Source organism: Anguilla anguilla, chromosome 16 (assembly GCF_013347855.1).
Source record: "Anguilla anguilla isolate fAngAng1 chromosome 16, fAngAng1.pri, whole genome shotgun sequence".
Taxonomy (NCBI): Eukaryota; Metazoa; Chordata; class Actinopteri; order Anguilliformes; family Anguillidae; genus Anguilla; species Anguilla anguilla.
In genome coordinates, this window is record NC_049216.1 from 18,166,710 (window position 1) to 18,178,891 (window position 12,182).

Here is a 12,182-nt window from a genome sequence, read left to right on the forward strand (position 1 = left end):
AACATTTGTGACCAAACCAGCTGATCGGTCAGCTCACTGGATATCAAAGAATTCTTTGGAGACACAGTAAAGCGATTAATGCCTTTCGCTTCTGCCAGCAGACAAAAAAGAGGAATCCCTCCAGCATAGCAGCCCCCTGTGGCCACACATCACAGCCCTCACTCTCCCGGCTAACAGCTCTGCAGTGCAGACTGCTTCACATGGCAGACCCTAGGCTAAGTATCACAAAAAGTGTGACGGGGAAAAGCCAGAGTGGACAAAATAGCTAGATTTTTGTTTCTTATGAAAAGAAATGGAAATAATAAACCCAAGCCAGAGACTCAGTGAGTGAGTACAATACCCCAAATAAACAGAGTGGGCCCAGAGAGCGCCCCCTGTGGCTGGAATGAGGTGAGCAGACCCCTGCAATGGATACTGCTACTGAGCTGGGGAATGAGACCCTGAATATATCCTCTTAATGATATAGGAAATGGAGAGGGAGGGAGGGAGGGAGGGGGGGGGGGAGAGAGAGAGAGAGAGAGAGAGAAAATAGGATACAGGAGAAATATAGTCAGCATTTTCCTCTACACAAGCTTGCAAATTACTGCAGGTAATAAATCTCCTTATAGCAACAAAGTGGTATGAATATCTTACAGTAATAAAAGTCAGTTGCCACATAACCATAAATCCCATGTTTTTGACATTCATTTTTCCCTGATACTCAGAATAATTTATGAGAATCAAATTAAATATGCATATCCCTTTGGGACTTGCTGTCACAACTCAACTTTTAGGTAATCTACCTTAGATTGAGTGCTTTCAAAACAAACCCAGGGAGGCCATATGCACAAACTTCAGCAGCATGAACAACACATTTCTGTTTATTACTGCGCTATCTCTCTGCTCCATACCAGGGTGTGAAGCTGAGAGAGAAAGATAATACGCATCCTTGTTTGCATTCCAAATAAGTCAGCTAACAGTAGCCCGAGGCCTATGCTGAACCAATGACAAAGCAGTCTGAAGTGAGGGAGGCAGAGATGAAAAAGAGAAAGAGAAAGAGAGACAGTGCGAGCGAGAGAGCGAGCCGCTGCAGCCCATAGCCACAGGAGCTGGGCTGAGCGCTGGGCCTGCTGCTGCAGCTGCACCGGTGAGTCTGAGGTGTGATCCGGGCTCAGGGTGGGGAGGGGGGTGGCAGGGAGCAGGGGGCAGTGGGGGGTGCGTGGGGGGGGGGGGTTTCCAGAGCGTGAAACAGCCAGACGAGTTTCGGCAGCGCAGGGGGCAGAACACAGGAGGTCCAGACAGATAGGGAAGGAGGGGGACGGGTGACTGTATTGTGAGAGTCGCACCCCTGCTGTGCCTATCTGCAGCTGAAAGGTAAGATTCTGCCTTCAGTAAGACAGCTGAGAGGGGTGCTAATGAGCACGTCCTGTGTCACCTGGCTTTCACTGCCCAACTGGATGGCCGCGCCTAGTACGGATGGGACAGGCAGGACACCCGCTTTAGGATGCGTGATGCAAATAAGAAGCCGGGCAGGGAAGTACCTGGACTTGCAACTCAGAGGCTGCAGATGGAAATCCCACCTGGAAAAGGCACCTAATCCAGATTTATCTGGTTAATCGGTTAATATCTATCTGTACATTAGGATTGCAGCTAAGACGTGCAAGTCACAGTGGATAAGAGGGTCTGCTAAGCTGCCATATGATATGCATGATAATAACTGATAGATACCACTGGAGTGGACAGAGCCAGCGCATGGGGAACTGCAGCAGGCGCTGAAAGGGAACGGCAGCCATGGGAACACAGTTTTCCCAGAGTGCACATGAGCAGCATATGAGCAGAATGCCCTTACACAGAGCGTTCAGTGGCAGAGCCTGAGGCTGGCCTCTGCTGATCAACATTCATACTCAAAACAAATGGCCACTGTGTGCAGGGTCAGCTGCATTAGAAACCAGAAGGGCGATATGAGCGGGAGAGGGTCGGCCTGATTTGGTTTGCCGACGGACGGGTGCAGAGCGACCTGCTTTCCAGGGCACTTTCAGGGAAGCGCAGGGGCTCTGGCTACAGCATGGCATGATTTCCTCATTGTCCATCACAGGCTTTACATGGGGACAGTGAGCATGTGATGTTTTAAACGAGATCGATGGCATGCCACTTCTTTCCGGTTAATGAAACAAAATGATTGGCTAGAAGCCCCTGGGGGCAGGACTGCTCGGCTTGCTCACCAGGACGCGCCTGGTCACAGCTAAAGGACAATGCCGGCAATGTAACGACGTTTGGGCTTGCGTGCGTCCCCCCCGCTTGCTCAGAAATGCCCTCGGCCAGCACCAAATGGAGTTCTGTGTGATGTCACCCAGTGGGAGTGCACTCGATTAGAATGGTGCGACTGGATTGGCTGTGAACCTTCCTCATCTGGCACCACTTCCTGCCTCACTTCTCGTGTTCTCTCAATAGGGGTCATTGAGTAACAGCCACTGGACTGTTATTTTCTAACCGCAATCACAATGGGCCATTCTGAGAGGAGCAAAGAATTTAACCTCTGTCAATGTGTGCATCTAAAGAGCTGCCTTTGTAATTATGCAACAGACTTAATTAAAGCAAGAAGAGGGCGGGGGGTTGTAGTTTCAAAGATTTTTTTTTTTTTGATAATTAAGCCAATCAGTTCTATTCCCCATGAAGCACTGGCTTTTGATCTCTTCAGCAGGCTAATGTTTCACTGCAGTTGAGGGAAATCTAAACACGGCTCCTTCTGATCAGGATGAGTTCACAGCTCATTGATGTTAAATCACAGCACAGGATGCAGTCTTTGGGAGAAAGACAATGGGTGTCATTTTTTTAATGCCTTTTCTTGACTGAGTTAACACAGATTTAACTTTTATTAACAAGACTCACTCGCTTGACCACTCCCCCTTTCTCACACCCAGTCAGGCAGGGCGCTGAGTTCCCATGACCCACTTCAGCACCAACAGGATGGCGGTGTTCTGGGTTTCAGGAAAAAATACAACAGTGTGGCATTATGGGTGATGGCCCGCTACACTTGGTCCTGCCAACCTTACAACCTTACAAATAATGGGACGGCCAGCTATTCTAAATTTCATAATTATTCAATCTATTATTAAATTTATTCATTAATTAATCCTAAATCAATAAGGTTTGAAGTTCTATGGTGATTATATCTAAAGACAAACCATTGAAATTTGAGAGTTTGTAATACACAGTAGATCTTTTAAAGTATGTTGTAAACGGAACGATCATCTGTGGAATCTGAAGGGTGATGAGTCATATTATACGAATGCCTTTCAGAGACCATGAGGGGTATTTTAAGGAATTCTTGACAATGAAATTCTTTTCCTTATCTACCATATCTTCTCATTTCTTTCTCCCTGTCCACAAGCTGGAATAAGGATCAGGACTTACTGCTGAAGAGCACACCACCATGCCATCATTTCCTTTTCATACATAAATAAAGTCATGTGATGGGTTTGGCAGTCTTCTACACTTAATTCTGTTGGGTTTTGCTGAGCATATTAAAACTAGCTTCCTAATGTTTGTGTTTATCCCACAGATGTCATGGCGTCCGACGTACCGAAGCTCAAAGTTTCGAAATGTGTACGGCAAAGTGGGCAGCAGGGAGCACTGCTTCGATGGCATCCCCATCACCAAAAATGTCCATGACAACCACTTCTGTGCTGTTAATGCCAAGTTCCTGGCCATCGTCACAGAGAGTGCTGGTGGAGGGTCCTTCCTCGTCATCCCCATCACCCAGGTAACCAGACAAGTCATGCAGCACCTGCTTCTGTAGTCATGCAATGGCTCACTTTAGCCTCAATAAAGGAAGAGGAAGAATAATCAGTGTTACGCGCAGTGAATTTAATATCTGCTTGGCCGAGCATGTACACGGACATAAAATTATTATTCTTAGCCAAACATTTACACCACAGTCAAAAAAGATCTCATTTAAGCTTTGAGTCCAGCCAGTATAACGGAATTCCATTAAAACCTTATTTCCATAGAATAGGGATATAACAGCACTATCTGTAATGGAAACTATGAAATGGTAAGCTGCTTTTATGAGCTTGGCCTAGAAATTTAAAAAGTAATACTTTATGCAGACCACTCGGGATCTGTAATAATTCCTGAATAGCTACTTGCTATAGTACACTTCCAGTGACAACTTTCAGGAATACAAAAGTGAATATTGATATGCTGGAAAGTAATGACAAAATTCTCCTTGTGCAGCTATTTCAAAGGACAGTCAACACAGCATATTCTACATAGTGCTCATTATCCCTTTCGTGGATTAAATGAATCTCCATGAAAGCCATGAAAAAAAATCCTGATCATGCATGGCAATAAATTATTCACTTTCTGAGACAACTGATTCACAGTCACCCTTTTGTGTTTTTGTTTTGTAAAATGTTGGACATAAAATAGAATATCCTCAGTCCACTGTAGCCTGAATAAAAATACAGATACACAGACATATGGCACCCTATTGCACACGGACAGTCTTTTAGCAAATACACAGACAGTAATCCTATCAGAAATAGGGAGGCCAGCAGCAATGTCTGTGAGTTCCAGACAGAACAAAACAGTTTAATATAAGCATAACAAAACATACTGGACATGGCCTCAGCACCTCCAACACAGCAGGTCATTATTATATCCTATACTGTGTGTATGTTTGTGTGTGTGTATGTGTGTGTGTGTGTGTTTGTGTGTTTGGGTGTACGGGCGTGTGTGCTGGCTTGTGTGTGTGTGTGTGTGTGTGCATGTGTGTGTTTCTGAACCAGTGGGCAGCTATTATTTAATAGCAGTCATCTGTATAATCGATTGGAGTTTAGTGGACATGCACGTACAAAAAAAAATATGGCTACTTTGAGTGAAGTAGCCCCCCATTTATACAATATAGGTCTAATTATACTTCTTGTATTTCAATGAAGCAGATCCAAGCAGTTATCTTCGTGCTAGGAGATAAACACACTACGCTGTCCCTTTAAGACAGAGTTGGCCATAGTGTTTAGATGAATCCTGACTGTAAAGCCATTTAGCCTGAGTGCAGGGCAAGTCAAAGTATTACCAATGTGCTGCGCGCATTAATCTGGCCTTTAGAGCTGTACACTGGAGCCAGGAGTGCAGGAGATAAAACCCTCTGCACTGTGTCACTGAAATCAAAGTGGTGCAGCCTTTGGCTAGCTATTTAATATCAATAGGTCAAATGGGATTATGCAAGCCCTGGCGTACCTTAGCAATGCAAATGAGTTTAGACAGTCAACTAAAATCTAGCAGTAATGTAATGACAAATGAGGTTCCTGCAGCGAAATGCACATTTTCCACAGAACTCCTTATAATTCTTCAAGGTGTGTGTACAGTCTGCCTGGCCAGACGTGGAGGAAATACCCGAGCCACATGTGTGGAAGGAGTACGTCCTAAACATGGAAGCATTGAATATTTTAACTGCGAGTGCCCCGCCCTACTTTCTCAGTGTGCTTTCTGTGTCAGACTCCAAACAGCGAGAGTTGGCTGTGGCACTATACCAGCATGTCCTAGAGGGAAGCATGGTGTGAAAATAAATGGTCCTTCTGGAAGTAGGATTCTAATTAGGCAAAGCAGTTTAAAATTAAAAGGGGGTGGGGGCGGGGGGGGGGGGGGGGGGGGGCACATGAAATAATGTGAGAAATGACGGCAGGGATTTCTTCGGCGTCTTATAAAACGTCTATAAAAGAAAGAGCGAATGGACAAAAGGAATCTAGGGAACGGTGTTGAATTGAACCCCATAAATCACTAGCCGGACTGGAGTTGGCCCAGAGAGCGGCACTCTCAAAGTGCAGCTGGAGTGGTTTTTGTGTTTCCGCCCCTCACCACCTCTTCTGTGAAACAGAGAGAGCTATGCAGGCTGTCTGGACTTCTGTGGTCTGACAGAGGGCCGCTCTGGCACTCCTCCTTATTTGCTGCATGTTGTCAGACTGGGCCAGAGCAAGCTGGCAGTCTGACCGTCCCCTCGCTCAAATTCCCCCACCGGACTCCTACTCTGGACTGAGCCCCCATCCCCACTGACCAGCTCCCTCTAAATCAGTGTGAATGCCACTGACTTACTTCCAGTGACTCTCTCTCCACCCTCAGTCTCGCTCACTGGCACCGAGTTACTCCCACTGACCATGTCACTCGAATCCCCCCTTGCTCTCACCCTGTCTCACTGCCCGAGCCCCCCGCGTTCTGCCCCCCTCCCGTTGCCCCTCTCAGCCTTGCCCGCTTCGCGCCGGCATGGCCCTGCAGGGGAACCTACATCTGTCCTCAAAAGAACTTTTGTCAACAGCACTTCAAAGACTCTGGGCTTGTGTGTTTGGCCTGGGCATCGCCAATGCCCTTTATGTTCCAATGAATTCATTTTCGTGGAGTCTTTCCTTGGCCGTTTTCCCAGGAATCTTGAGGAAGGACGGGGAGATTGGCACTCGCTCTGCGTCCCTCCTTTCATTTCATATTTCTCTCCCCTCCAGCTTCCTAGTCATGTGACACTGCCCTCTCAGTGAGTGGCATGTGGTCACTGTTGCTTTTTGGCTGAGTACACATCCACTTTTTCATTTGAGCACTGATGGGATCTCCGTGAGGAGCGGTAAATATTCAGGCCAATAAATCATTCCCAAAACAGGCCCACTGCACGAACTGGCACCTGTGTGTCTGCTGCTGTTTAAACGACAACGCTACTGTCACAACAAAAAAGGGAAATATTACATTCCTTAATTGTGGATGTTTGAGATTCTGAGCTTGTTTCATTCCAAAACATCAAAATGATAAATTCTACAGAAACACAACAGCCCTGTTTGACTGCCGTTGGGTAGTAGCACAAACAAAATGCAAGTATCAGAAAATAGTTGTGAACAGCAATAGGTTTACATTCCATTCTGCTGATATTTTTATGGGTTGAGAGCATATTCAGGATCTCAGTGGTTTTATTGCGCTGAAGTGTGTGACAGAAGGGCTTGAATCACTGAGTGGAAATTGCACGCTGTAACTGTGACACTACTGCCAAGACAGAAAATAACGGGAAAAGGTATAAAAACATTATGCAAGATGATGTCACGGCAACTGTCGGAAAAAACGCCCGACTCTCGGCTTTGCGAAGTGGCTGCAGATGCTCGAGGCAGGCAGAACTGGTGCCCGCTGATGAGCTGCACTGTGAAAAACAGGACACAGGCATCCATCTGCTCCTCACAGGCACACAGAGATATGGCAGCAGGGAAGGGCTGCTAGGCAGCCAGCGGCACTGCTGAGGGCTTCGCTAACACAGATTCACTCCACGCCCCACCAAACAGCAGCAGACAGACAGCCACGTCTGAAAAACGGGCTTCACGGTGGCGGAGTGATTGAAGGCAGACCTGGCCACGCGGAGAGTCTTGCGTGGGAGGGGGTGCGATGGGGCGGAGTGGAGAGCTCTCTCCCCCCTCCAGAGCAGGAAGTTCAGCGCCAGCCTGGCTTACTATTACCCAGAGTGTTAATGAGCGGAGTCTGCTGCAGATTGTTCCATGCGATTAAGACCAGACTCCCGTGTTTTTAGCCTTGGCATCAGAGTGCACAGTGGTGCGGTTACCCAAGCATGTGCACATGCATGCTCTACCGCACACGCACACATATGCAACATATACATTTGTATGCACAAACACACACATACACACACATTACATGTAATATAAAAGGTACTTTGCTTATATCTATGAGAGTAAAACACTCCCAAACTCATAACCTTTTGCAGGCCAAATTTGACTTCTGTGCACTGGTGTGTCAAACCAAATTTGGCCCCAGGTTAATTTAAAATACACAAAATGCAATGTTCTGATTAGATATATGCACAGGCAAAAATTTTAACTAAGGAAATATTTTCAGAGAAAAGAGTCTGAATTTGTGCCTCACTGTGGAAGTTCTAAGCTTGGGTAAAAATGGCCTGCTGGGTGCACTTTGAATGCAGCTACACTTTCAACAGAGAGCTGGTGTAGGCACTTTTCTTGCGGTATGTGCTATTCTTCACCAGAAAAAGTACAAAATAAAAAAATTATATCTTTCATTTGAAAACATGCAGAAAATGCAGCTCAGCCAATGACCTTCTCTGTCCGAATTGGCAACAGTGAAGCAACTTGCTGAGCAGCAGAGATCACTGCACAAACACATCATCCCAGTTACACAAGGTTAAACCCCAGAGATAGGTAATCATGCAAGGTCATAAAAGACTTGCACTGATCTGGGGTCAGTGAATCTGTGCAGAGTAGTCGGTGCTCTTCTGAGCAGAAAGACAGTATCAGAGCAGAGGAGCAAACGTATGGGGGGGTGGGGGGGGCACTGCCAGTGAGCTGCTCAGCACGGCTCTCGTCATCACAGCCCTGAAGCCCTCCCACGTCTCTTCAGTGACGATTCACTGGAGTGGGTCTCCGGCTGTGTGCGCGGTTGGGAAGTACCTGCACCAAATGCAGTTTATTGAAGGTAGCATCTACATGACTTGGCGGAAGAAATATCTCAAGCTCAGCGAGATCAGCAAGACAAAACTGCTCAGAGCAGCATGCATTCTCTCTCATCAGGGCTAACGGGGGAGATTTTCTCATGAACCAGCAGAAGAGACCTGCTGTAGCAGGAAGAGTAATGGGAGACCAATTTAATTGTTTCACAATGACCTGGAGCAGACAATGAAAAATGCTTTTTATAAAATGTAAAATGCATAATTCATCTATTTTCATATAAAGTATGTGGAAGAGGATTGGACAAAAGGTAGTAGGAGCAACAAGGAAGATGAAGTCATCCCAGTATAACCGTCACATATTAGATTGTAGGCAATGCTGAGGAGCTATTAAGAAGAATGACTGCTTACAAGGACATTGTCAGCCTTATAAGTTTGTCTTAATACTTTTACAGCACTGTTAAACAAGCTGAGCACAACAGGAGATCATTTCCTGTGTTTAATCATATCCTCCAGAGAGTCAGCTAAGTCAGCACGCAATATTGTGCAGCTGAATGTCGTATGAATTATTCTGCTAACATGCTGTAGGCTGCAGGTGCTCCTGAGCTGTCAATCCCCCCAGCTGGAGATGGAATCACAACTTCATCTTCAGTACCGTGTTTGGGAAATAAGACAGACAGCAGAACAGCACTGGCGGATTGTTTTTCATTCTGAGGACAACGCTTTCCCCCGCCTGGGGTCACAGACTGTCAAGAGACCTCTACCCTCCACAGCCCTCCCGTCCTCTCAAGAGATAAGGCCAAATGATTCAGCACAGGAAGTTGGAGAGTGTGCCAATTGAAACCCTTCTATTGAGTCACTTCCTGTCCGTTCTGATGCTCACTGTACCTGCGATGCTGTACTTGAATGTGTGAAAGTGTGTGTGTGTGAGAGAGATAGAGAGAAAGAGAGAGAGATAGCATATAATCAGCATGGGCTTGCTAACCCAAAGTTAACCATCTTCCCTGTTCTGTTTACACCGATGCTGTGCAAAATTGTCCAGTTTTGCATTAGGTATATTGTATTGTGTCTTATCAGTACCAGAGGGAACACATAGTCAGAGACCGAAAAGATGAAGGAAAACATGATGTCATGAATGAATGTCCTTTCTCATTTCAGGAGCAGGGGGGTGGGTGGTGTTTGGAACTGGGGGTGTTGGAGAGGAGGGGGGGGGGGGGGGGGGGCATTTGTTTGTTTCGTGCACTCTAAGATCCTGTTGCTGTGTGTTACTGAGTGTGAAGGCAGCAGGGGGACATTCTCTGTAGGCAAGGGAAGGAGCTGTGAAGCGGTTGCTAGATGAGCTCACGGCACCCCAATTAGGTTCCTTTGTTTTAAACACTGGAGAGCAGCAAGGGCACCGGGAGAGGCCTTCGTGACCGGTACAGGCCAGCATCGCATTCACATTAGCGATTCTACATGACCCCCCCTCCCCTTTAAATACAGCCTGTTTCTCCTGGATCAGACGCAAACAGACAAGCGCCGCGAAAGTCACAGGCATTAGTCGCTGTAGCTAGGTGGATGACAGTTATTGAATTCATTGTACCCCCTAGAACAGTATGAATGGTGACAGAAAGTGGCCTGTCGTGTCTGATCAGCGTGGCCTGCAGCCTCGCATCGACGTGCGGGAGATCGGATTATCTCCTTTAGCCCGCCGCGGGCAGCTCTGACGGAGGGCCGTGCTGAATTAGTATGTTTCACCACCTTCTGTCCTTGAACTGAAGCCGGTCGGCTGTGACCGAGTTAATCGCGTGTAACAGCGCGCGGTTTTATGATCTCCCCGTTCGGCTCAAATCTATGGATGTAATTAGCCCACTGCTCAAACTGGACAATAGATGGACGATTTCACACAGACTAGGGGGAATAACTGTGGTTGTAGTTAAACAGCCTAACTGTATGGTTAGCATCTTCTCAATATGGACCCAGACTTCACTCAGTGTGCAGACTGGGCCATGGAGATAGTTAATGCTAACGAGCTGCAGACTGGGGTGTGAGACAGACAGCAATGAAACCATGGTGCGCCTTCACTGGTGGTCCTGGTCCATACTGAAACCAGCATGTCTGTGGGGAACAGGCACTGAGAAAGAGGTCAGCCAATTCAGGAGGAATCAAACATTCATGCCGTGGTGACCGACATTCTAAGATCTCACTGAGTTCTGTGTCTGCATGTAGTAGAGCAGCGCTACCTGCTGGACAGAATGGCACACAGCAGTACATTTAGATTATGTTGGTGTCACTGCAGATACAGGGGAGACGCATCAGTTGTGACTGGTTTTATTTAATCTCCTGATTCTTTTTCACGGCAAATAACTGAATATTCAATCAATTCAGGGTATGATATCCTTCTTCACAAAAGGACTCTCAGTGTCAGGAAGAAGAGATTCACTGTATGTTGGGAGGGGTTAAAACTACATGCCCTGTGACATTCTCAGGGGAAATTCCTTTGTAAAATCACATCTGAGTGGGTACTATTTAATGAAACACAGAAAACACTGGCACAGTACAATCTAATCCCTATGTATTTTGTTTTTTCTATATATCCTATGCTGAGTGGCATCGAGTGGCTAATAATTGTTTTGTGCCCTCTCTCTCCCTCTGTGACTCCTCCTTTCAGTCAGGTCGAATCGAGCCCCATCACCCTAAAGTGTGCGGCCACCAAGGCAATGTCCTGGACATCAAGTGGAACCCATTCATCGACAACATCATAGCCTCCTGCTCCGAGGATTCTTCAGTGAGTAACCGGCACACATACACACACATATACACAGACAAACACACACATATACACAGACAAACACACACATATACACACACAAACATAAACACATACATACACACACACAGACACACACACACATACATACACACACACACATACAAACACAAATATATACACACACAAACATAAACACATACATACACACACAGAGACACATGCACTCACAAACACACTGGCTTTCAATGGCTGCCTGTTGAGCCCACTAATCCAGATTAAACACCAGAGATTACTAGAGTGCAAATGTACAACTACAGTCCGCCCATATTTGTGTAATGGTGACACACCATTACCTGCAGTGCCCAGGTCTACCTGACATTGTAGAAACATTTCATTCTCAGGCATCATTGCCAGACCCACGTATAACACCATACATCCAGTCCTGACAGGCTAGCAGACAGTTAGCGCTAAGTCCTTTATGGCAGAGCAGGCAGACTCGGCAGCCTGTGGATTCTGACCTTCAGCGGGAGCAGCATGTCGTATTCCTGTCAGACAGCACTGCCCGTCTGGCCTTTCCGCCGCAGCCGCTGTCAGTTAGCCGCGGATAAGCCCTTAGCGACCGCACACGCCCCTAATCCACAGAAAGTGCTCAGAGCCCGAACGCGTCCCCCCGGACAGGCTGCTCTACTCCTGACACAGTGCGTCGGCACTCCACAGGCCTGTCTTGGGGAATGGGCTCTGAGGTGCAGTTTTGATTGACAGCATGATATTAAACTTAATAAGCCCTGTTATGACTTTCTCCACTGCCCAGTTTAAGGTATCCTCTGGCAAAGAAACACTCAATCGCAAGCTGAATGGCTACAGGATGTTTTCTACAACTCCACTTAACACTTAGCATATATCTGCTACCAGATATTTTCCCAAACAGACAAATATTTGACCTTCAGATAAAATCAATCTGGTCTGGGTTACACATCATTGTTAATAATGTGATAGCCATAAACATTCTGT

General features: G+C 46.6%; 2 protein-coding genes across 3 annotated transcripts in view; one reads left to right on the top strand and one right to left on the bottom strand.

The window, feature by feature from the left end:
- The window catches only part of itga11b (integrin, alpha 11b), a 125,364-nt gene that overhangs the window by 104,005 nt on the left and 9,177 nt on the right, over positions 1-12,182 (bottom strand). The window lies entirely within an intron of this gene.
- coro2bb (coronin, actin binding protein, 2Bb) overlaps positions 1-12,182 on the top strand; it is a 46,244-nt gene that overhangs the window by 23,792 nt on the left and 10,270 nt on the right. Inside the window, exons 1-3 of one of the 2 annotated variants that reach the window (XM_035396482.1) lie at positions 1,023-1,126; positions 3,542-3,742; positions 11,070-11,186. In XM_035396482.1, the coding sequence (XP_035252373.1) occupies positions 3,542-3,742; positions 11,070-11,186 (318 nt within the window). In that variant the 5' untranslated portion in view covers positions 1,023-1,126. Of the gene's footprint in view, positions 1-1,022; positions 1,127-3,541; positions 3,743-11,069; positions 11,187-12,182 lie in introns of those variants that run through there. The other variant, XM_035396481.1, reaches the window with a different exon arrangement.